This window comes from Aptenodytes forsteri, unplaced genomic scaffold (assembly GCF_000699145.1).
Source record: "Aptenodytes forsteri isolate BGI_AS27 unplaced genomic scaffold, ASM69914v1 Scaffold9, whole genome shotgun sequence".
NCBI lineage: Eukaryota > Metazoa > Chordata > Aves > Sphenisciformes > Spheniscidae > Aptenodytes > Aptenodytes forsteri.
Genome location: NW_008796217.1, coordinates 6,542,388 through 6,569,084, shown reverse-complemented (window position 1 = coordinate 6,569,084; position 26,697 = coordinate 6,542,388). Strand labels below are relative to the sequence as shown.

At 41.1% G+C, this 26,697-nt stretch overlaps 1 protein-coding gene across 2 annotated transcripts in view; it reads right to left on the bottom strand.

The window, feature by feature from the left end:
• Nucleotides 1-26,697, bottom strand: part of RBMS3 (RNA binding motif single stranded interacting protein 3) — a 450,305-nt gene that overhangs the window by 346,558 nt on the left and 77,050 nt on the right. Inside the window, exon 2 of one of the 2 annotated variants that reach the window (XM_009288628.2) lies at nucleotides 5,393-5,562. In XM_009288628.2, the coding sequence (XP_009286903.1) occupies nucleotides 5,393-5,562 (170 nt within the window). Of the gene's footprint in view, nucleotides 1-4,652; nucleotides 4,817-5,392; nucleotides 5,563-26,697 lie in introns of those variants that run through there. The other variant, XM_009288627.1, reaches the window with a different exon arrangement.

Below are 26,697 nucleotides of genomic sequence, written 5' to 3'. Positions count from 1 at the left end.
AAAAAAAAAACCCAAACCCAAACCTTTGAGTAATCTGCACAAAATATGGATCTAGAAACCATTTAGAGAAATCACAATTCAGTAGGGATTTCCCATACCTGGAAAACCATTTATCTGGGAGATTCTGGCTCATCTTCTGCAAGAGTCAGCCTGAGCAGCATACAGACTTGCTGTTCTTTATGTTTAGAAATTTTTACTATTATTGTTTTAATTAAGTCCTTTATTTTTACTCTGGACCACAAAGAAGTCAAAACTTATTGAAGGGTGATGAGACAGATTATCCAATCAAAAAGAACAAAGCAGATGGAAATAGAAGATTTCTGAAGGTACATTATAGGCACAAGGGGGGAGGACTAAATCAGGACAAAAACGTAATTAAGTTTGAACTATCAGACACTAGAAGTTTGAAGTAGCTTGCTTTCAGACTATAGACTGGGCATGAAAAATTCATGACTGAATCAAGATGGATAGGGATTATCTTTTGAATACATGCCAATGTCTTACTTGTGCAATGCACAAGGCTTTTTTTTCAAATCAAATGTTGTTTTTTTTAAGCCAACTTTTCTTTTCAAAATTAGGGGGGGGGGGAAGAGATATTGCTCTTTTCCCAAATTCCCTTTCTCTTCTCCAAAACTTACGTTTTTAAGAAGTTTTGTCTAAGTCTTGGGGAAAAGATATTTTATTGCTCTTTTCCCAAATTCCCTTTCTCTTCTCCAAAACTTACGTTTTTAAGAAGTTTTGGGTCTAAGTCTTACATGTTTGCCCTGAAGAAGACAAGACAGACAGAAAGACCAAAATCCTGAGAGACAGACTGAGTTTTTGAAATGAAACATATTTCAAAGTAATAAAGCTCAAATGTTTAATTTGTGCGTGAGATTTCCTTCAATCTATCTCCACCAGGATGTAGTTAGTAAGAATGGGATGTGTCCAGTATACCAACAGGGAACTAAGCCATCTGTGTATGTTTTTAAGAGAATTTTTGAATTCTTCTGGATGAAATATAACATCATGCATGAAAATTAGAGTGACAGATTATGAATATTTCAAAGATAATGATTTATATGTTGCTTGTACAGTGACACACCATGCACATTCTTCTGTCTATAATCTGTAATTTTACATCTTAAGGTTGATTATCTTTCCTTTTGATGAAAAGCATATTTTGACTGGGAAGATACATGTCGCAGTGTACCACTGCAACAGCAGAGACTGTGTACCTCAGAGAAATAAATGCTATTTTTTTAAATGATATTTACTATTATTTTCATGAAATAATTACAAATCAAAATTTTAGATGAGTAAGTTCTGATGATCAATATGATCACAGATGAGTATAAAGTCTCTTTTTTAAAAACCTCAAGAAAGGTTAAGAGGGGCCAAGGTCCATTTTTGGAAATTCCTTTACTGAGCGTTTATGAAAATCCAGAAGATACATACGTAAAAGAACAACAGATTCTTGCTTGCTAAACATTCCTATTCACTCTTTTTTGATGTAACCTTTCACAGAGTCATTGTATAAAGTCCCAAAAGATACACTGCAACCTAACAGCTCCCTGCTGCAAAAGAGAATTTGATGCAACTTTGCTGGACACACGTCAAACCAAATACTGAGGATCAGAACCACACAAAAAGAAAACTTCCAGTAGCAATTTTTTTTTTTATTTACTCAGCTACTGTACAGCCTATGATGACTTGTTTTCCTTTAGTTATATGAACAGTTTGACAGATTACTGTGACAAGGTTACTCTTAAATTGATAAAAGGTTTGATAGTGTCGGAACATTTGTCAGAAACGTCTGACATCACGTGTAACGGACTCTGCACTTCAAGCATCAATGGTACTCCAGTCCGCTGTTTTCTGTTCAGTGTGCAATACACACCACCCAAAATCACACAGCAGAAATACAGAAAAGGAGGCAGGATTCACCAAAACAGCCCCGTATTTTATCAAACAATTCTGATTAAAGGGTTTCTCTTCCATAACCCACCTGACAAAATTCAATTGAATAAAAAGCGTTACACATCACTTAGGGCGGCCTCCTTGCTGGAATAAACCTGGAAATGGGATGGGCTATGATAAATATACATAGCCATAAGCATTTCCAGTGTTCCCTGTACTTCTGAGAGAGAAATATTGTGTTTTTAGAACATTATTCATCAGACCTGCCAAATGTCAGACATTACAAATGACAGTTGTACTGCTGGCAGCCTTGTCATATGCCAAAGCAGAGGAAATAGGTTCAGAAGGGCTCATTTTAGGCACTGGCAGCTAGCCTAGGGGAACCAGTGTCTTGGGCATAAGCTAGCTTTGGTGAATACCTCCCTTAAACGCACCTCTCCAAAAATCTTGTACTGCAAAATAATAGTATGGTTTATGGATTGAAATTCAGGTTTTCACCTCACTTCTTGTAGCAAATTACGCTAATACTTCTATGCAGGAAGCCCAAGAGCCAGCACCTTCTGCTGTTTTGTGAATACCTGTTCACATGAAGTCTTTAGTGCGTGATGAGACCCCAGCCATGTAAGCCGGGAGAGAGGTCTACAGAAGACAAGCATTTCTGAAGAGACAAATGTATGACTTGCTCACATAGCAGCAGATTGCTGCTATACATACTGCATTTGGGGTGTGGGGGAAGGGAGAAAAAGAGAAGGGATTTGGACCTTTATCCACCTCTACTATGTAACCATCTGCAAAGGTAAAGAAAACGTCTTGCAATGTATTACTTTAAAAATCTACATGCTGCCATGACAAATTCTTGTATTTTCAGATGTTTAAGTTTCCCTATATCGTCTTTCCCTTTTGCTTTGATAAATACTTTTAATGTTCTGAAAAAAGACAGAACAACTATCTGGTTTCTCCTCACTTCCATTCAGCCAAAGGATAGAAAATCAGCAAAATGAATGTCAGCGTTTTTCTTAAAGAGCATCTGTTCACACAGGAACTCCATGATAGCAAGACAAAGCCCTCTAATCATAGACCAGATTAAGTTTAGTGGAGCACATTAAAAATTTTGCCACAGTGCCGAAAGGAAGCTCTCAGATATTTGATGTGCACTTCCCATACGCAAACAAGGGGTAGGCACATGCTCTCTGAACTTCACGATCCAAGTAACACTGCTCGTACCACAGCCAACTCGTGCCTCACACCATGACTGCAGCACTAAGTGCCAAAGCCGTGAGGCTCCTCTAGGAATAGTTAAGTTCATTCCCGATCAGCTGCTCAGCAGAAAGCATTTGTCTGAACTTGGAAAGGGTCAGACTGCAAGAAGATGTATAGCAAAATAGCTTTTTGAACGTCAGCAGACTACGGTCAATTTATACCTACTGAGGATCTGGCCCTTGAACTGGGATTATCTGTGACTGTCACCAGCGGGAAGTGTCAATGAATGTAGTTTGCACAAATGTCAGACAGGTATGCTCACAATTCAGCTTGCACGAAATATGAAAAATCACCAGCATGCTATACTCCTGTGAACAGTGAGCCAGTTCTACCTGTAGCGGCTTTAGTAGGAGAAAGTCACAGGGAAGAGTTTCAAGCTCACGTAATTTTGCTGAAGTTCAGATATCACTTCAGTAAGACTGCTAGTTCCAGTCCTGCCCAGCCACGTCCACATAAAGCATACTGAGGGAAGTCTTTCAGCATTTTTGGTCAAAATCAGGAAACGCAGAATGACATAAAATTGTAACATCCCATGAAATTGTTACTCCTATTGCAAGCTTCAAAGCAACGGCCATTTGGATTAAAGTCAGTAGATAAGCCCCAGACTGTTCCTTACTTTACCAAACTTCATTTATTGATCTCTGTTTGAAAGGCTGATTTGTGATGAAAAATATCAGACACGCTGTTGTCTTTTGGAATAGACTATTCCATGGCAAAAGCACTGCAGTTCTGTATAATCACAGGGGTGGATTTTTATTTTTCAAATCTCTCCATCTCCTTATTTCAACACAAAAAATGTGTTATCCCAAATTCCACTCAGGCAATCTGTTTGGAATCTCAAACTGGATTATTCCCCTCCCACATGTCAATAGTAATAATCTAGATTTTGGAAAGCCAATCAGTTTCAACAGGAATAAAACACAATAAAACTGGTATTTATCAGTACAATCTGCAAACATGACTCTCAAGATAAACAGGAAGGTAGAAGGTGCTACTTTCTACATCATCAGTTTTCAGTGGAACTGCAGTTAATTAGGTGTTTGCTGTAATGCTACCTTCCTTGGGTTTCGTACTTCTCAATCTTTGAGCCTGGCAATATGTGACACAGCAAACCAAAGATGTGATAAATGACTGAGGGGGGAACACCCATGTTCTGTTGTGCACCGGGTTATGAGTCACAGATCATTGTAGCTACAAAATCTGTCATTAGGGAGGTTTTCTTGCCATGCAAATTCTCCTTTTAACATAAGAAAGAAACCAGATTAAAATAAACAGCAGTCAATATGAAGGCCCTCACCTCTCTATCCCCCAAAACTCATTACCAGGAGGTTTTCAACAGGCATTAATTAGCTGTTCAAACTAAAGAAATAACGGTTAACCTTCAAGTGCAGGAGGCTTCTAATGTCTTTTTGTGGACATACATAAGTGTAAACTGAAAGGCCAGCTCTGACATTTTCCTACCCAAAGACACCAAGTATTTTAAGTGCACTTACGGCTGGCACAGCTTGATAAGGTCCTGGTCAGTGGTGCCGGGTGGAAGGCCTCGAATGTACAGGTTGGTTTTACTCAACTGCTCTCCGCTGCTGTTGTTGCTGCTGTTGTTGCTGCTGTTTGTGCTGGGGCTGGGAGGAGCCATGGGGTGGGGAGCTGGTGCATAGGACTGCTGGAAACAAAACAAAACAAAGAGGCTGTTACTGGAAAACGAAAGCATGGCAGACTCCTGCGCTTCACCCAAGTAACTCTAGAGCTATGCACCGAGAGCGTGCTTGTTCTGCCCTCCCTGCCCCTCCACCTGCTTCCTTGGGTTTCGTACTTCTCAATCTTTGAGCCTGGCAATATGTGACACAGCAAACCAAAGATGTGATAAATGACTGAGGGGGGAACACCCATGTTCTGTTGTGCACCGGGTTATGAGTCACAGATCATTGTAGCTACAAAATCTGTCATTAGGGAGGTTTTCTTGCCATGCAAATTCTCCTTTTAACATAAGAAAGAAACCAGATTAAAATAAACAGCAGTCAATATGAAGGCCCTCACCTCTCTATCCCCCAAAACTCATTACCAGAAGGTTTTCAACAGGCATTAATTAGCTGTTCAAACTAAAGAAATAACGGTTAACCTTCAAGTGCAGGAGGCTTCTAATGTCTTTTTGTGGACATACATAAGTGTAAACTGAAAGGCCAGCTCTGACATTTTCCTACCCAAAGACACCAAGTATTTTAAGTGCACTTACGGCTGGCACAGCTTGATAAGGTCCTGGTCAGTGGTGCCGGGTGGAAGGCCTCGAATGTACAGGTTGGTTTTACTCAACTGCTCTCCGCTGCTGTTGTTGCTGCTGTTGTTGCTGCTGTTTGTGCTGGGGCTGGGAGGAGCCATGGGGTGGGGAGCTGGTGCATAGGACTGCTGGAAACAAAACAAAACAAAGAGGCTGTTACTGGAAAACGAAAGCATGGCAGACTCCTGCGCTTCACCCAAGTAACTCTAGAGCTATGCACCGAGAGCGTGCTTGTTCTGCCCTCCCTGCCCACCTCCACCTGCCCGCTCCCACAGCGCGTGCGCCCACCCCGAGCCAGCAACGCCTTTCAAAACGCAAAACAACGCCGAGATTTCGGGTTTAGCCATGGCTATGAAGTGCATTATTTTACTTTGTTTTTTAATCTGGAATTAAAGTAGCTAGATTATGAGCCTATTTTATCTAGATCACAAAATAAAGCCCTGAAATGACAGATACTCGGAAGTAACTGGTATTAAAGAAAGAAGTTAAGTACAATCTCCTTTAAGAATACTCTAAGACAAAAATAAGAGTATCTAGCCAAAGGTATGGGAGCTGATGCCAGAAACCTAGTAAGTCTTTTCTAAACATGAGAAGCATCCAGTACACGCACAGTCAGGTGGCAGAGTGTTAGCTAGCCCGAGAGGGGAAAAAATCCAAAGCAGCCTGAAAAAGACTCTGTCATTAGGGATGTCTTTCACAATAGAAAAAGAGGGTTTGGAAAAGATGATCAGGCTAGGACCTCCCACTCTCAAAACCTTACCCACTTCTGAACAACCACAAACCACACACAACAGCTGAGAAATATCACTTAAAAAGGGAGGCGTTCTCACAGGAAAAACAACACTCTCCCCTAACTCCCTGGTAAATACATGCTATGAAAGAAGACACATGCATGCTACAAAAATTAGCTAAGCACCTCCGATCTGGGGCAACAACAGGGAATTTAAGCTGCTGCAACCATCCCTGGCTCTCTGACCATCAGCATATTTATTCGCAGCACAGAGTGCCTGTCAGGAGAACGGAGGAGTGGTTGGAAGGAGGAGGCCATGTCCTGTCACTGCTGTGAGCTGTGCAGAAAAGCTGAGATCTAGGAGAAGCTGGAGGAGCTGGGGGATGCTGTGGGCCGAGGCTCTGGCTGGGCAGCCAGGGGAGCCGGAGTAAGAGCTCCAGGAACGTAACTGCCTGCTGAGAGGGGGGAAATCCAGTTTCTGCAAGCCGCTCAGCTTATTCTACTAGCAGTATGCGTGGTTACAACTGCAGGTAAATATTGGGCCAACGCAAAGTTAACCATGTTGTGCTAATGGACTAATAAAAGCAAAACATACGTAATTTTCATTATAGTAGCAATGACACTTTAGTGACTTCCAATATGCTCATTCTGCATTTATGCCTTGAACAGAGAAAACATTTGTCTGTGAGTAATTCTGATCACACTAATCAACTGCCCCTTTCATTTCAGTGGCCCTACTTTAGCGCTTATAATTACGCACACACTAAATCAGAGCCTCGGTAGATGGGTATTTTTAAATTAGTAGCTCTAAACTCTTTCAAACAAGTCCCTTTACTTAGAAGAACCAAAAAAAGTTGGAGAACATAAGGGGAGCATCAGTGATAGGTGAAGCTCAGAGGCTTTGATGAAATACATAAAGCACCACACTTGCAACGATGCCTTTCCTGCTGCCTTCTCCTTCCTTCTTCCCAGTTTCTCCCATTTAAACCAGGAGAGTGGGAACACACCATCAAGTGTCAGCACATCAGAATTCCTCTGCAATCTAGCCTGGTTGTAATGTGAGTCAAGTAGGACCCATTAAAAGGAAGAATCAGTTTAATAGACAGTACAATCGCCATGCTAGCAAGTAATGACATTTGCTCTCATCTACAGTAAAAGAGAAAGGGCAATGAGCTTCCTTCCCCAAGTATCTGCGTAGATACTTTTGCTGACAATCAAAAGCACTTAATGCATATGGATCGTATTTCTCTGCACACACATTTTATCACTGGGTAATCCCCACCCACCCGAGCTTCAATGTCATTCCCAGAAAGAGAGACCTGAAGCAGCAGCCCCAGGTACCAGCACGGGGAACCGCCTCGACTAAGCCCCTGTGCCATGGGCACATCCTGGAAATCAGATCCACTGGCTGGGTAAAACTGCAGACAACGGTAACCTCCACAAATACATAGACACATGCATCTTAAAACATCCTGGCTGAAAGCTTATTTAAACCAGTGGGCACTCCAAGGCCATGGCAGAGGTAGATGTGGCTGTGTGTGGCACACGCTTGTCTTCAGTATACCAAGAGCTCAGGAAATAGCCTGTGGTAATCTTGCACATTTTGAGCATTGGTAATGTAAAATTAAAAAAAAAAAAAAAAAAAATTAAAAAAAGGTCAAGGTAACATTCTTACTGCTTTACCCCACACCTCCAAGTTTACCATACACACTGAATGCACGTAAATGACATAAGGCTAGGACAAAATTTTCTTTAAGCCAATGAAATGCTACATACTTTAACTATTAATTGTTGTTATTATTATGTATGTCTTAGCAGAGCATAATAAGTAAATGGCCTATTCTCACACCAACCTAATAAGCAACAAAAAAAGCCAAGTGGAAATAAATCTTTGAAATACAAAGAGCAATTTTCATTCTATTATAAGATCTTTATCCTCACACAGAGGAAAGCACTGGGGGCCTAATTCTAATTTAAGCTTAAGACATTTTATCCCTCTCGGCCAGCTGAAAGGGGACCTAGAAGTGAACATGAATTACATTTACACGGATTTTAAGGCCACAACTATTAAAAAAAAAAAAAAAAGTCCTTGGTGTAGCCATAGAATTAGGCCACGGGATAGGTGGTCTCTCAAGCAAGAGCTGCTCAGACAATAGGCACACACAGATGCCCAGGTTCACAGCAGCATCCACAGAGATGCTTTAAGGGTGGGCAGAGAGGCAGCCACACTCCAGTTTGGAGGATGCTGATCTTCTCAGACCAGGAAGCACTGATATACTCCAAGTTCTCTTCACTAATAAATCTCAGCCACTGCAGCCCACAGTAATTTCCATGCATATCCAATACCCCAGAATACCCTCCGCAGAAAGATTACAAAATTGCCTGTACTAGGGCTGATGACATCTTCTGGCCAGTTGCCAGACTAAAAGCTTCAGGTCAGAAGAAAGCTTTGAATTCTTGTTTCCTGAGCCGATGAGTGCATGACTGATGGCAGAAGAATGCATTTTGCCTCCAAATGAGCAAAGGGTCTGGTTCATTAATCTCCACGTAATAACTGGAGTGAAAGAAATGAATGGCAACCTGATGATGATCCCAGATACGGACCACTTGCTACAGGATCCTGGATGATGCCGAAGAGGGGCATTGCCTGGGGAGCCACGTGCGCACCCGACGGCAGGAAATTTGGGCCTTGTTCTGACATCGGCCCCCTCCGTGGCTGGGGGCAAAGCACTTAACTTCTCTGCCACGAGAGCCATGAGGAGCACCGCTTTCCAGAATGGCTCAAAACACCCTGACACCAGCTGTAGAAATCTGGGAAAGACATTTTGCCAACACAGCTGAGAACAGGACCTGCAGCGCTAGAAGAAAAGTATTAGGGAAAATCTACATGTTTTACTTCAAAAGGGAGCTGGAATTCAGATCTGGCTTTGCCATTAATTTTTCAAATAGCCAATGCAACCAACTAATTTTTCAATTCTCATGCTTCATTATTCAACGGGGAGTGTGGGGGGAATGAACTGGTTTGTAGATCATTCCAAGCAGCTTATTAATTTAGCATGGCTGGCTAATAGGATTTGTTTTCATCTTTGAAAAATGAATGAAATTTCTCCTTTTTCATTATCTAAAAGTGAGAAATTAATGTGCTTAATTCTTATCCAGTCTCAGGAACGCACCCTTGCGCTTAAACCATACCATTGAGCAAGTGTGCATAGCTAAGCATGAATAATGAGATACCTTGGTCTTTCTTACTTAATAACCCAGAAATGCTGAACCAGAAGCCTCCTGGTTACTAAATGAACAACACTCCTCCTTCCAACATCCAACCTCCTTACACAAGAACGGTATTTATCTTCCCATGGCAACCACAGTACTTTTATGTAGTTTTTCACTTGTTGCAAGTTCAGTCTAAAGCATTTTTCTTCCAAAGCAAAACACTACTTAAAAAGACAAATTTCAAATATTTTTCACATACAACTCCTTTTGGATGGGAACCACAGGCCCCAGATGCCAAGTTGTAGAGTCTGCTTTATTAGCAGCAGCTGGCTCCTTGGCAGGCTTCTGAGGCGGTCGGGCTTGTGGTTTTGGAGTGGCCTCAGAGCCTAGGATGCAGCTGGACAGCTATGCTAATGGACTAGCCAATTTGTTTGTATTCACCTTTGGCTATCCTAAATTTGTACTCTTTTATCCACTTGAAAGTAAGGTCTTGGAAAGATTCCCCATTAACACCGATACGTTGACTTTTCCTATCATAGCGCATACTTTATATAAAAAAATGAGTACGACACACAGTCCTGCATTAAAACATGCATTATTTAAGCAATTGTGAACATACACTATCCATTTTGCTCTGAACGGAGTGTTTTCCAGCTGCTAGATTCATCTCACTTAGAGCCCAATTGTTACACAATTCCCTTAGCTCCTGATTGAGAGGATAAAATAAGGCAAAGTAAATACAAATAAGTGGTGCAAATATCAGTTTACAGCTCACGCTAGCAAAACACTGTTCTCTTTACACCCTACTGTACAAAGGAGTAATTTTTGAGAGCTGGAGGGTTCTTACTGGCCAATTATAGTAATGACGAGAGGATGCCACCAACTTATCGGCCTGTTGATGGGATTTTGGAGCTGATTGAATGGCAAATCTCATATTAAGCAAAAGACAATCATCACAGTTGAAGAGGAAACAGAGACATAGGGCAAATATAATAAAAAGAATTAGATAAAAGCCACGGCAACTCTTCTGCCCCCGGTTGGCTTCCTCAGTGAGATAAGGTGTATTTCTCTTCCACAGCCAGGTGGAACAGAAAAGTAAATAAAAGATGAACATTGAACTGGCAACACAGAAACCTCGTGTATTTTAGAAAGGCTGCAGTCGGGGGAGCTCGAGTCATAATTTTCTTCCTGAATTTGTAGGGCATTTGCTAGTCTTGCAGAATCCAGCCATGACAATTGTCTAGCTCCCATCTGGCCAATGAAGGCCTGGAAGACAGCACTCTTCTTGGACACTTCCCTACATAGGCAGACCTTTCCCTAGACATCTAACAGAAAACAAACAGATGTAATAGTGGACATGTTTTCTAACCTCTCTCCACAGTGACAAAGCTTCCTGGACTGTTTCTGTAGAAGCAACAATCCACCGCTTGGCAACTTTTTCCATTTATAAAGGAATGGTATGAGAAAATGTAAGTAAACTCAAAAGATGAAGACAGACAGTAAGGTTCAAAGTCTGCTCCATCACAGTCCTTTCAATCAGGAAAACCAGAACACACCTCAAGAAGATTTTGATTTCTCTGAATCCCTTCCAAGGCCTTTAAAAGTGATTTGCTGGATACAAGAAGATCAGTGAGTCAGAGCTGCTGGGTCATGCTCTCTGTACTGCCGCTATATCACTGTGCTACCCCAAGCAAGTCATTTAGATTTCTTATGCCTCAGTTTACCAACCTGTAATGATTCTTCCTTACCTTTTCAAGGCTTATATAATGCTCTGTGATTACTGGATGAAAGACACTATTGAGGACTGCTATATTACTTAAAGATGGGGAAAATATTATTAAAATTTAACTTAACCAAAGCTATTCCTAATTGTTTTGCAGATAACAATGACTTCTGCACACAATGATTTTGCTACCCTGTATCTAAACTGAATGAACAAAATAATTTTAAATCTTAAGTAGAATGCCAATCCAATTAGCTTTCTCATTAAAAAATTTGTTTTTTTTAAAAAACAGGATTATTCAATCACAGTGCTCTCTTGCTCATGCTTCTAGTATACATTTGAACTTTTTTTTTTCATTCTATTCCAAACAATACCTTTAGCCCATAGGAAAAAGGTGTCATTGTGTTTTGCTTACCCTTTCTTTTCACACAGCAAAAAAGAACACTTATGAAAAATTATAATTATGAAGAAAAAAAACCCAAAACCCTAGTCCTCCAATAGGCACAGTAGTCATTCAACAGTCAGATTAAAATTGTCATTTGATGGGTCGATAAGATATTTTGAGATCTTTGTTTCACACACAAAGCTGTCGAAATTAGTAGGCTAAATACTCCTGGGGTTTACAATTCCCTTGAATCCAGCACAAAGCACAAGAGCTCCATAAAGCATAAGCTCTGGAAGAATTTGGCTTAGTTTTCTCTGTTCTAAAATACTTCTCTTCCAAATCATGACTACCTAGGTTTTAGCACTTTATAAGCACCTACAGGTAGACAATACATAGGAAGCAAAGCATCCACGGGAAGAGGAAGAAGTCCTTTATTGGATAGTACCTGCAAAGTATGTCTCATTTTATACAATTTTCTGCATTAAAACCAAACAAACAAACAAAAACCAACAGCAGTTCACTCTTCTTGGCTATCTTTAAGAGCACTGAGAGTTTAGCAATCATTAGCCAGGATGACATACACCAGAAGCCTGAAAATTTTCTCCTGATCACAGTATCTTGTATTTCCACTAAGAGTGACTGAAATACGTCAATATGTACATCACTCTGTTTCCCACCATTACCAATGGGAAACTTAAAAAGCAAACTGGTCAACTGGAAAGCGGCTTATTTTGAAGTACGATGAAGTCTAAATAACAAAGTGGATTAGAGCACATCTCATTAGAATAGACTGATGATCATCTCACCTGAGGATGAGCAGGCCCCAGCAAAAACCAGTCCAAGACAAGGGAATGGCACAGAGATGAAGAGCATCGTTTTCAGACTGAGAACACCCTGGCCATTGCTGCCCCCCTGGGTTTTGGTCACTAAACACATGTAAGCTGCCGAGCTGCCAACTTCAGCCCTTTGCTCTCTCCTCCCTACGTGCTGCCATACCAAAGATAAAACTACTCATCCCTCATAAGTGATTTTCTGTTTATCTGTGGACTGCCTGTCACTCTGGACTAAACTATGGTAGCGTCCCTAAATTTAGCGCTTCTCGCATCAAGACAGGAGGGTACAATTTAGTCCTTAGCACTAAAAAGCTAAAGACTAGGAATAAGAGCTGTGTCACCAAATAAATATTTTCCAGAGCGGAAAATAACCTTCACAGACTTCTCTCCTCCCATTTATTTCATGTCAGGAGGCTCCTGTGACAGTCCATTCCTGTGGCATTATTTATTTCTCAGCAAGGGAAAAGAAGAATTTTCTCTATAGATAAAGTATTTTGGCACTTTGGCAAACTTGTAAACAATAACCTATATTCTTTGACATAAATTAGTGTTACTGCTTCATTATCCAATCCATTCATATTTTATTGATGTACTGAGACTAAATGTGAACAGAATCTAGATCTTAATCATACTAAATCTGGGCAATCTGGATGATAAAACATTGCAATTCCCCTAATAATATTTTAAAGCACAGATCAAAATATGACAGCAATTACTGCCTGTGGTACAACAACTCTGTAGTAAAAAAGTGGGGGGGAAATAACAAATTTAAGCAGAAATTATTATTTGTGTTTACATTTCCATGTAGCCAAATTTTGGGCTACAACGATGAGTTGTCGGTCCGTTTGAAGGTTAAGAATAAAAATGCAGATCGAAAGCCGATACTTAACTTTCCAAATGTTTGCAAAAACAAACACGTTTTTGGTTTTGAGAAACTAAATTTACTCTCTGGGTATTTGTTTACATGTGGCAGACTAAAAGCATCTTGGAAATGAGATGCAGGAGGCACGTGCTTCATTGCATTGCTTTTCTGCACACAGTCCACACATACCATAGCATCAACACTGGTGTGAGAACCTGAGTATAATAAAAGCCCATCACATAAAACTGAACTTAAAGCACAGAACAAAACCAAAACATCGATAAGATACTCTTTCCTCTCCACTTGAGAATTTGGTAAGCAGAGATCAGAAGCAGATGTGTTTTCGTTTTGCAGAATGAAAGCCCAACCAAAAAGTTTTTTCAAAACCCAACCCCAGTTTCCTCAGTTTGTCTGTCTTATGGAAGAATAAAGTGGGAAATATGCCACTGTTGACATGAGCATTGGTGGGATGGAGGAATCAGGGGTGGCAGAGCGCCCCAGGAACAGCCCCCACCATCTCCCCATGTTACCACAACAATCTTTTGTAGATATGTATGGGGAACCTCTGCCCCCTCCACCCAGTGCTATATAAAGATGAGCTGTGCCTCCCCTCCTGCGGCTGAAGGATTCCACGGAACACAGAGTTTGGGAAAGGTTTGTCCCAAAGATAACAGCGTGACACCATCAGGACAGAATCTGGGGCATTCCACAATAGCCAGAGTTCATGTTCTCTTCGGGGCCCCTTGGGCTACAGCAACACACTGCTCCCAGGCTGGGGGCCAGAGGATGCCCACAGAAGATATGAGCCATCACAAACCTCACCACATTTTTGCTTCCAGTGCAAACTCCTCTAACAAGTTCATGATAGCAAATAGCTTTTAAAAAAATTGCCCGTCCAAGCCATTACAGTTGATACCTAATTCCTCGCCTATGAAGGAACCAATCTCATGAGACTGATGTAATGTCATTTAAAGGACAGCTAGAAAGCCCTCTGACAGTAAGCTGATACACCTGGAACAAGGATCTGACAGTAGCAGTTAGGATTTAGGTGTCAGCCTACGGGGGTAGTTGGCCAAGGCAGTGCTGGGCACCCTTCACACTTGTGACAGCCCTGAATCCTGCACCACGAAAGGCTGAGGGAGGCAGGGAAGCCAGGGTGGCCATGCATGGGGCTCACCGCAAGCAGCGTGCTGCAGGAGGCAGCTGGGTCTGAAACCCCACGTTAGGAACCTCTCTGTCCCATACTAGGTACTTCTCTACATCCTTAAAATGAGTTGTCTATGTGAAAGAGTGAGTTTTATAATGAAGTCACCATTACACATGAGCTAGGAAACTGTCTGGGTCCACGTAAAGGCGGAAGTGAAGGAATGGGTCTGCAAGCCTTAAAGGAACTTGGTAATGAGATGAGTTGCCGACCTTCATCAGGACAAAGGCAGCTTTGAGCACCCACTACCAACATCCCAGGAGCACACAAAACGTTAGGTACTTGGGAAGGTGAGCAAGATTTACCATGATACGTTTTGGGATTTAAGCACTGGCCTTTCCAACTAGTGTTGCTAAGTGCTTAAATTCATATGCCCAGGAAGTGGAATACAGACAAACGCTCTCCACTTTGTTACTGTAGACTCTGGTGTCTCATAAAATCTCCATTTTCTCTAGATTTCATGCGTCAGACATGGGAGGTAGTGTGGGAAATGCTGTTTAATTTTCTTTGATTTAACAAGCATCTACTATAATTTACGTTTAAATTTTCTTCCAGACATCAATCAAATCCACTTGAGGCAAAATTTACTAAATAAACCAAATAATTAATGCATTAGAGAACCTCTTTATTCTATTTTTGGAATTTTCAGAATTACACTCAATTTATTTACAGTCATTTCTACCTTTTTCCTTAAAATTCAACTTTCTATAAACGATATTAGTTTTGAGGATGAATTTACTCAAGCATGCTATGAATGTGTAAAAAAACCCAACACTGCTGTCTTTTTGAATCTATGAAATAAAACAGTTCCATATTTTGTTTCCATTCATACTTTTCTTATTAGGAAATCATACGTACCTCAGACCGAACTGAAGCCTGAGCACTAAATCCTCAAAGGCAAAAGTCCAAACTGATCAGCCCACCCTCAGGGGTATTTGACCACCTGTGTAACTAGATGTCATAGCAGTTACTGCCTACCACGCACTTTGTTGTCATGACCGGAAGTCCTGGGAATGCCCAGAGGACTACTGAATGATGAAAGTCTCCTCCTAAATTTTATAATACTTGAAGTCACTGGAAGATGACAAATATATCTTAGCAGCTAGTGAGGTTTTGACATCTGTTTTCGCTAGAACGTAAATAACATCATGAACTTTTTTGAAAAGTAAAAAAAAAAAAAACAAAACTTCAGAAAGTCCACTTTGCTTCAAAATCAGTGAATCTGATTATGCATAACCCTGCCCTGCTGGTTCGATATACGAAAGACCTATCATTTCTTACACTGTAATCCAGCATTATTCAGCAAGTCCTTTCCCTTCTAATTCCTACTTCTTTCTTCAATGTTTCCACCATCTCTGGTTTTTAGCACTTCTCAGAGCAGGAAAAAAAAAAACAGTCTAAATTTACTGTGGTATAAGTTCTCAGTGTCTTCCCATTTCTTCAATAACAGATTGTGCTTCTGTGCTTGTCCGAAGTTTCAAATGTCATGTGACTCATGCACTCAGAAATGTTGACTCAATTAAAATATCCATACAAAACTAAATTGCTGTTTGGTAAAAGTAACCTATCCTTTTTTTTTCTGATATACTTAGAATGGCTCATAACCAGTGCAGAAATTCAATTTCCTTGTGACAGCTTCCTTTTCTCAGTTCCCTAAAATCATCATCATTTTCTGCTAAATGTTGTGGGATGATGAGCCAAGTATCTTGCTAGCGCACACAGGTTCAGTTGAAGACGTCTCACCCAAACCATTATGTGTTTTGTGCCATGCACTTTTTCCATAGTGTGCATAACAATATGAAGAACCTGAACTTGTGTGCTCAGAGGTGAAGAGCCTTGCAATGTGGGGACTCAGCTGCTTCGTTACACATCTGTGTAAAATCCAAGGGAACACTAATTGGGATAATGAGGTACTCCTGTTGCAAGCAACAGGAATTCAGAGTAACAGGATATATATGTTAAAATTCCTGAAACAAACAGGAAAGTTGAAAAAAAAAATTCTAACACATTCATCTATATTTACTGTTTTTCACCCTATGTTTTCTTGATAAAGAGCTTAAATTTCCTTCTGCACTGCAACATTGCCGCCAGTCTCTTCTGTTAGCTTTCTGGCTTTTTGATCTTTTAATATTCTTCATTCAAGCTGATTTATTTTTTAAGTCTGCATTTTTTTCTCTGGAAAGAACATGTACTTGAAGTAATTTCAAATGTTAAAACAGGATAACTAAAATAAGAAAGAAAGTCTTCTTAATACATTTCTTTGATAAATGTGGTACCAAGCTTTAGAACAGAAGCTTGAAGAACATTACCATGTAACAATAAGGTTTGTATTTCAAATTAGATACATAGAAATATTTTACATAGAAATATTCTAAAAGTCTTAATAGCTCTTAATACCACTGTCTTAGACTCATGTGCACGAATTGTTGAGCAGAAAAGGAAATTTAAATCTGAAATGAAAAATAATTTACATTATAAACCACAAGGGGAAGAGTGACAACTATAATCACTTCTAACAAAACAGTAATCAGATCATAACAGTAACATACCATGTTACCAACTGGAGCAGAAATTGATTAGGAATACCAGGGCAATAAGGTTGTCTACGGGCACGCTGGAAGCAAGAGGAAGACTAAGGAGAACATTTGCCCACTGCTGAATAGGGCAGGGGGCTAGTGACAAAGGACACAGGAGAGATGGAGGCACTTGGAGCTTTCTTTGCCTCAGTCTCCACTGGCAAGGTTTGCTGCCAGGCCTCTCAGGTCTCTCTGACAAGTAGTAGGGCCTGGGGTGAGAGGCGCTGCCCCAGAAGAGGAGCATTAAGTTAGAAACTACTCCAGGAAGCCACTCGCAGGTTACTCAACACCGACTGCAAGGGACAATGACCGCAAGGGAGCCGGACAATGTCACCGTGAAGCTGCTCTCTCTCATCTTTGAAAGGCTGTGGCAACTGGAGGCATCAGGATATTCTTGATGACTGGAAAAACGGCAAATGTTATACCTGTCTTCAAAAGAGGGAGGATCTGGGGAACTGCAGGCTGGCCACCGCCTGGCAAAAACCAAAGAGCAAAGCCTCCTGGGAGCTGTGTCTAAGCACCTGAGGGAGAAGAAGGTGACTAAAAGCAGACAGACTGGATGAGCAAGGGCAAATAACACTTAGCCAACTTGTTTGCCTTCTGTGTTGAAACAACTGGCTCTACAGATCAGGGGAAAGGAGTGTATGTTGTTTACCTTGACTTTAGCAAGGCTTGCAACATGGTCCTCCACAGCATCCTTGCAGTCCAACTGAGAAAGGCATGAGCTGGAGTGATGACAAGGAGGATAAAAAACTGGCTGGAAGGTTGGGCTCGAAGAGGAGCTGTCAATGGTTCAAAGCCTAACCGGCAGCAAGGCACAACCGGAAGACTGATACTGCAGCCGGCCATGTGGTACCATCACCAACAAGCCGGACAACGGGAGGGAGTACACCCTCACTGAGATTGCAGATAACGCCAAGTCGGGGGGAGCAGTTCACTGACTGGAGAAAAGGGCTGTCTCAAAATATTATTATCAGTATGTCCAATGCTATAAGAACTGCTTAACACAAAACTCTTTCACCTCACGCATTATGTTAAAAATCCTCCAAGTTTACTTACAGAACAAACGTCTACCAAGTGATTTCTGCAGGTGCAGATACATCCTATAATCAAATTCAACTGCACACAAAGGATTTAGTAAAACTGAGACATCTGAACTTTATTCCTTTGCTGTGCTTTGACCTCAAGTTTAGTTCATTTGCTAAAGTCGTTATTAAACAACAATGTTCCACACAGATTTAAGCAGCAGTAGTATTTACATTAATGCAATATCCTTGGGTTAAAGGAATTAGAAATGCTGAAAATCCTGTTCCTCAGCTTCTTTGAAGATCTACAGTGTAGTCTAAGGAAACATCGTCTAAGAAAAAACTACCATTTTAAAGGCAGTCTGGTTCTCAATCATTTAAAGTGAAATAAACTGGCAGGTCTTTACAGATCTCTGAGACTAAAAGTTACACAATTAATGCCACTGCCAGCTGCTATCAGATAATCAAAGTTCAATTCTGGTAAGATTTTAAATTAAATGCAACCCTAGTTATAACAAATAGATTTTACCTTTTATTTTTTCCTACTTCTTGAAATAGGGAAGGCAACCTCACACCTCCCCCATCATATCAAGGAATAGCTTTCAATGGGCAGTGTACTCAGACCAGGTACTCGGAGTATCTAGGCACAATCTCAGACATAAAATGTCGCATACAGTAGATCTAAAGTGGTAATTACAACTCAAGCCTCAATTTTGGGGAATTCAGCCCAAAAAAACTTGAAAAACAACTTCATCAGTGATCTTAAAACTGCAACGATATACTGAAAGACATCTGCAGATATACTGCCGGACTCCAAGGTGTGTCTGAGGACAGCTGCAGGACTGAATCCTACTTACAACACAAGAAACTAAACTATCACTAAATACCTCTGCAAAGGCTGGGGTCTTGTGGAAAGCAGAACATATCTCAAAGTATTTAAATGACCACGTGGTAATAGCTACTCACACAGGATCCAAATTCAGACTGCACAGACTCATGAAGTCCAACATTTCCTAACTTCTGACTCCTTGACTGTATAACTTCAACGTCTTTTAAGATAATTAACAGAGTCTGACAACAGAAGCTGACAGTTACTTTCCATAAGAAACGCCACATTTGGGGAAAACAAATAGCCCACCTAGCAGAGAGCTTTACATTTGGGAGTTGCTGATAACAGGTGTTTTGGGAAATGGCATAAGAGATGCAAGCAGAGAGTAATTATTCCCAGTATACCTTTCACTTTGGGACTTCCCAACCAGAAGCTGCACGGGGACCATCAACCTAACACATACCGAAGGTCCTCTCTCTTCCATGATCTGACGCATTTAGACTTTAGTCCTCTAAAAACCTCTTTGTGGGAACCAGTTTTAGAATTTAATTTGATATTAAAGAAAAAATTTTAAAAAATAATTTTATTTTACATCTGCCACCAAAAAAAAGTAATTGGTGCTTCCTCCCCCCATTCTTGTTTTACAAGGAAAATTTTGCAGTGGTTCTTTTTCCACCTTCTTCCTACCATTCAGAACATTTTATGTGAAACTCTGTCATACCATATCCCATGTCTTACACGGATAATCCTCAAAAACATGAGGAGGTGGCAACCACCCAGTCAGGGGGATTGCTATCACATCTTTTTGCAAGTAAATAGAAACATCGTTGACATGGTGATGCATGTGCCAAAATACAGAGTCAGATTATTGAAAGTGCTAGATGTTTTTAGCACACTTTGGAAAAAAAAAAGTCTATATTCAAAAATATTTATTCTTAGGGCTTCCTCCTAAAAGGAAAATGAGAAAAAGGGAATCCTAGACTAAAAATATATAGATACTCTTTTAACTCTACCGGTGTTAAATATCTGTGTTATCCCTCATATGCCTAATATTTTGTTTGCAATGGCTTGCCACTAGATTTCTTTTCTTGAACCTGGGCTAATGCAGTTCTTGCAGGGCAAAAAGTCCTTCCATGAAGGAAATAATCTGTTATCACGCTATTATATATTTCACTGAGGTCCATTTATCATTACAATTCCCTCATCCGACCACCCCAACAGATGAAACTCTGCTGCAAAAGAGGAAATACATGCAGAAACATAGCATCCATGGGAGGGACCCTGCCATAGCTTTCTGTTGCCATACAGAGCCCGGCTCTCCCTGCCCCACCTCTTGCTCCCCACACTCAAGACCTCACCCCACTCCCAACACATCTGGAAGAGCCTCTGTAGCCAGCAGACCTTTGACAATCCACTGGTCTGGCAAGGATGACCACAATTTAAAAGTTCCTTTGCGGGCTGTATACTGAGGGTTTCTGAGCCGCAAGTGGCCTCCTGGCATCCTCCCTCACTTCTCCTCCTCCCCCCTTCTAAACATCAGCAGCTGCATAAACATGCCTCAGAGCATCTGGAAGGACAGGAGTTGTTCAGGCTCTGATGGTGAAACAGCCAAGTACAGGTGATGGTCAATATGCAGAGTGATTCCTCCAATTAGTAACATAGCTCTGAAAAATACAGCTATGAAGTTACACATATGCATTCATTACACTTTTATGTCTCCATCTCATACATTTCTTCAGCAAAGAAACAGTTTTTCTTTTCTCATTAATGCTTTTTATGATCTTTGGTAATTCTTCTGCAGGAAGCTAACTAGCACATTAACACAAGCCAGGAAAGCAAGACTTTGAAATATTTCCCCGCCTCAAATGCCATCGAGTACAATGACACACAGTACAGCCTGGTTTTCCTGAAAGCACTACCCTCCAGAAGCATTAACTGCCAGATTTCTGCAGTGACAGTCTGCAAGGCTAAAATTAGCAAGCAACACCTTCCCTTGCACCTCATCACATGATAGGAAACAAACATAAATAGGGAAATACAGTATGTTCCTAAAGGTGGAGTCTGAATACGTTCATCTCCATAACAGTTTAAAATTAAAGGACACTTATACAAGCAGCTTCTCGTGATATGTCATCTGTTACTAGCATTATAATGCACTTTCTGCATAGTTTAAAAGAAGACCACCTCTAAATATATTCCTTTACAACCCAGTCTGGCCTGAATCAAATTACTTCACGTCTATGCTACAGACATTGTTTTATTAGGCACCACTATGTTACCAGATGCCTATCTATTCTAGCACCCTTCTGCACAGATAATACAAACCTTCAAGTGGATCCATCTCATCGATAATCGTTATTCTACATTTCACCCCGGAGTATCACAAACTCCTTCGCAGGCCACATCCCTCCATCCTGCACTACTGAGGTGCAGCTGATTGCAGACTGGATGGCAGGGCTTGGAAGATAAAACACCAGGTCATATTTCTCTTCTCCCCCCCCCAACAGTGCCGTGCAGTCCTTAACAGCCATGCAAAGCAGCCATGGCCCTTCTTTTTCAAAACCTTGTCCAGAGGACACACAGAAATCAGGCGTATTTAAGTCAATTTGCTAATTCAAACACAATGAAGGGTAGAATTAAATCTGCTGAAACTGAATCAGAGTCCACACACAAAAAGAAAGCGTAGCCAAATTATCAACTCATTTAGGACCTTTATTCCTCCTGCATAAGGGAAGCAGGAATAGTCCTTCACACATACACAAAAAAACAGACATATGTCACAGTGTTGTGTAACATTACATAGCATACAACAGGAGCACACATAGCCAATATGATTCAACTTACACAATGCTCTGACAACCTGCTTCTAAGCTTATCATCACCTCGCTGGCTCAGTTCTAGCTCAGCTCGACTATCTCATCTACTCTTCTTGCTGCAGTGGCTGAGGAAAAGGGGTAACTTCTCCCTGAAGCGAGGCTCAGGCCTGGCCATGAATTCCCAAGGCAGCGCCCTGGATGCGCTGAAGCCACACCGATTTCAGCAGACCTGAGGTAGGGAGAGGCAGAGATTTTTCTGCAAATCCTCAGGGATCTGACTGCTTCTATTTTAGTATCCCTAATTACAAACATCACTATTTTTGGTCCTAAAATGTTATGAGCTTTCTTAAAATTAGCCACAGCGTTTTACTTGAAGACACCCTGGCAGCGGGCAACTCCACAGGCTAGCAGCCTACTTGCTAAAATAGTATTTATCAGCTACTCACTTGAACACAGTGACATTTCTCACAGTTTAAACTTGAGTCTCAATTTAAAGACATCTTTAAAAACAAATAAAACAAAAAAAATGCTTCTGGATTAGCAGTTCTCACCCAACATCCCAAGTCTGTGATCTGACCTGTTTAATAAGAACCATTTATGCCAACAAAAGGGAATTAAAAACAAGCACACACAAAACCTCATCCCCTGCCACAACAGCTAAGGAGCAAACAAGGCCATCGCCATCGATTCCCTTCAAGGCATTCATCAAACTATTGGCAACAAAAATAAGGCCCAGCTTCGTTACAAACAGAACAATAAAGAAAAAGGAAGTTGAAAATTAAGGAAGAAATGCTCACAGACAATAGATGGGTTTAAGTTTTTTTATTTATTTTTTTGTCAACGGTCCAGGCACCAGGGTTTTCTTCACTGTGCTGAAAAATTACTAACAAAAGTACTAACAAAATTATGTGGCTGTTTCTGATTAATTTCATTACTTTGAATTTCAAGTGGTTCTTCAAATATTTCATTATTTATCAGAGCTTTTTCAAATATATACAACGTTCATTAATGAAATCAGGACAGGACAAACCACTTTCATCTTCATAAACAGTAGCTGATCTTACTCAAACATCCAAATTAGCTTACTTTCACTCCCTGTGATCCTATCATTCCTATTTACAGATTTTTAAAATGAGCTCAGCTTCCTTGAAAAACAAAAGCAAAAAAAACCCCTACAAAACAAAAATCCTCCACCAACAAAAAACTCTCAACACTTCATCAAAACTAAGCCCACAATACTTGCCTTCAGCAGCCAAGGGTTTAGGAGTGCCTTAGCTGTATTCATTATGCTACAGGGTGGCATCAGTTAGGAGGTGCGCACAACATCAACTCCATTCCCCATCCCGTGCACCCTAGGAGACAGACACCCCTCCCAAGAGGTTATGGTCCAACGGCACGACCAGGGCTCGGTCATGCTTTCGTCGTCACCACAGAGGGACACACAAGGCCCAACACACTCGCCCAGGGCAGGCAAGGCCGGTAAGCAGGGGTGGATTAAGCAAGAGATGCACAGAAGTGCCTCATCAAGAAGGGGATGCAGACCACCGGGATCTCAGCGCAGCATCGCTCAGCTGAAGCCTGCTGCCTTGCAACAGCACCCAATACTTTCTTCACATCCTTCACTTTGCACTGGAGCAGAGACTCTCAGAAATGAATGTGGACAGTGGGGTTGGCACTTCGTATCAATTAATAACTTTCATATCCTTAATTGCTTTAAATTCAAAATATGGCGAGTTGACACTGATTTATGAGGCATCTTGGTAATCACTTATCAGCCTTTTCATACAACTCGTATTATTTATTGTAAATTTTATGATATGAAAGGAGAACCTTTCTTCAGGGAAGGTAAAATTGGCAGGACAGAAGGTCTCTTGACATCTAGTACCAATGTTAACACTTGTGCACAAAGCGAGGTAGCAGGATAATTATCATTTCTGAAGATCTGGTGGCACTGCTTATGCTAGCAGGTTAATTTTCTCTATTTTCTAGGCTCCTTGCAGTGATCCACTGATGGCTGGTCTCCCTCTCTAAGCTGACAGTTTATCCAAGTAACTGACACTATTGTTATCATTAAAATAGCTTCCATTCACACTGCCATTGTTTAACAGCCATGGTCTGTGTATATAAAAAGAAAACACTTTAAAACTCATTTCAAAGATGTCTATTAGCCAAGGAAATATTAACAGTAGCAGTAGCTATGCAACGAGAAGGTTAAGCTAGTTAGTGTTTGTGACAATTGCACTTAGCTATTCTATCCAATGGCAAGAACATCCTTGCATTTATCAAGGGAACAGATTTAGTAAGAAACTGCACACAGCAAGAAGTAAATGAGAGATGCAGGGAAAACTCGTATTGTTGTGGCATCTGCTAGAGCTATTTTAGAACAGTGTCCCCCTGTGCTGCTCCACTGACAGGCTTGTGAGTATTCACTAAAATTAAAATCAATTTCTCAGGCATACGTAAACAGGCCACAAAAACTTAGCAAGACTCAGAGGTTTTTTTTATGGTCCCATCATTTTCTCCATCCGTTTAGAAAATGTTACAGCCTTTGCTTTGCAGTGGCCCTTGTGCCCTGGACCTGCTGTGAGAAAGGCTCTGCCCTTCCCTCCTCCTCTGCCAAAGATATTCCCTGTGGTGTGTCCTCAGCCCTCTTGCATATAGGACCAGTCTCAGGAACAGTTTGCCCCAAGGGCTATTCATTCCTCAAGCTGGACTTTAGTATTAAAATCAAAATTTTTGTAAGGACAAAGCAGGTTCTTTGTTCCCAACGGCTTTGTGCATCCAATTTCCTCAAATGCATGTGAAAACCCTGGTTCATCTTGTGCTTTGCCTATGCACAGGTACTCCTTGCACAGGCAAGGCCAAATATTTATGTCCTATCATTTTTGTTTTTTAAAAGGGCTGATTCACTGTCACATGAAGCAGAGTCCACCTCTTTTCAAAGCAAGCTGTTCAACTCACCAACGTTTAATTACGTTTTGTCTCCCATTAGGATGTGGTAGTCTGACCAGACAGGCAGAAAAACAAATGCAGAAATGGTTTTGAGGAAGATTGCAAGCCCTCTGCTCCCCTTGGCAAATCTGAGCTACTCACACAGGCACTGAAATAATTGGGGCGGTGTGAAAATATACTGAACTATGAGAGCAAAGGTTGCATAAATCCAGCCACAACTAACTTCTAGAAAAATGGATATACCATCTCTTAACCTGATTTTTAGTTTTTTTAGTTGGAGTTACATACTACGGCAAGGTCTATATTACCTCAAGAGACAAAGAGGGGAAAAAAAAAAAAAGAAGAAATATTGGGAGCATAAGACAGAGAACTAAAATAGTATGTCTGAAATTTAAACTAATATGCTAATCTAAAAGCCGCCTTATTACGTGACTGGGTTTGGAACACAAAAAGCAGAATACATCATGATCTGAATAAGTTGCACTTAGCAATATGAAGGATAACTGCTGAATTGCTGACTTCTATTTCTGGAAAGATAAAGTTTATTCTGATCCCAGCTATACCAACCCATTAACTCTTAATGTTACCAGTCTCCACACAGTAGTATCAAAAGGGCTTTTCTTCTTCCTCAACAGGATGATAAAGGGAAATCCCACTCTCTTAGCTACATAAGCATTCCCATAAAAACCCAAATTGCTGACTTTTTGGTGAAAAAAAAAAATTGTATCTCTATCATCAAAATGGCCATCAGCTTAGGTGGAGAAAATTAGTTGCGCGCTGAAGGCGGCAAGTGCCAAACTGGAGAACAGAGCATCTGCTATGGAGGAGGCTATAATTACCTCATGCATCTGAACACCGCTGGGCATTGAAGTTACACTAGCTATTTTGCCAGATACTCTGTGTGCAGGGTTCTTGCATGACACCAGCAGGAAATAATCAAGAGTTTGCGAGGCCTCACAATACAGACCTTACACACTTCGAAAGGCTCTACTTTCAGTGGCATATGCCTAGTCTTCTTGCTCTAATGCAACGAAAACCTGAACTATTTTGCTGTCAGTCTCGTATTACAAAACACTAACGTTGCTAACCGTAGCACTCACAGGCTAACAACTACTTCTGTACCAACCAGCACAGCACGCCAGGATGGATAAGTGTTTTAATGGGGGTCTTGAAGATTTCAGAAAGAGAGCAAAAACCAGCAAAATTACCACCCTGCAGCCTTACCTCCGTCCAGCAGAAAAAGCAAATAAGTGGCTTCCCTCAACGGATGTACAGTAAGTGCTGTTGCTGTCACAGGAACTTTTCCCCTGGGGATACCAAGCAGAGGAGAAACTCGAGCCTGCTCCCAAACCCGAGTGCAGGAGCTGTGCTTCTCTGCCTCTGCAGGGGCAAGTGTCAGTCCCAGGCCCCACGTTCAAATCCTCTCAGTGAAAGCCTTTTACGGGTGCATTCTTTGATATTTTGTTAGGTTATCACGCACTTCTGGTTCATTCACAGAGAACATATCAACTACAGCTGATCCCCAGCAAGTCTTTTTTAACTCATGCCTGTCATCAGCAGATCACACAGGAAAATATGGAAAAGGGTTATAAAGCTGTTGTTCTTTTAGGACAACAAATAATTACTGTTCTTTTTTTCCACAAATAATATGCATAATTGTTCACTTCTGGAAAAGCAACTGAAAAAAAAAGTAAAACACATTTTTCCCTGTTAATTCAGAGTCTATGCCTGTGCTGTTCTGAGAAGGGATCAGGGGAGAAAAGGAATGATAAAAACACAAACTGCAGCAAGAAGAAGAGTGTACAACAATTTCCTTTGATTCTGGGAACACTAGAGGCTAGCAGAAACTCAGCTGCCTGGGTATCTCAAGGACAGATTCCCACGTGAGACTCCTGCCAGGCTGTGTCACAGACACTGACAGATGGGTTTCCCCAGCCTTGAACAACCTAATGGAGCTTTTAGCCAATTTGCATACTGGCTGTTCGCTGGGTGAAATGGGTATGTGTCAAGGACATTAAGCAGGCCAAGACAAAAGTGTAATAGCCTTGTATACAATATCACTTCTTACTGCTTGCTATTCCCTCCCCCCCCCCCCCCCCCGCTGCCCGGGGGGGG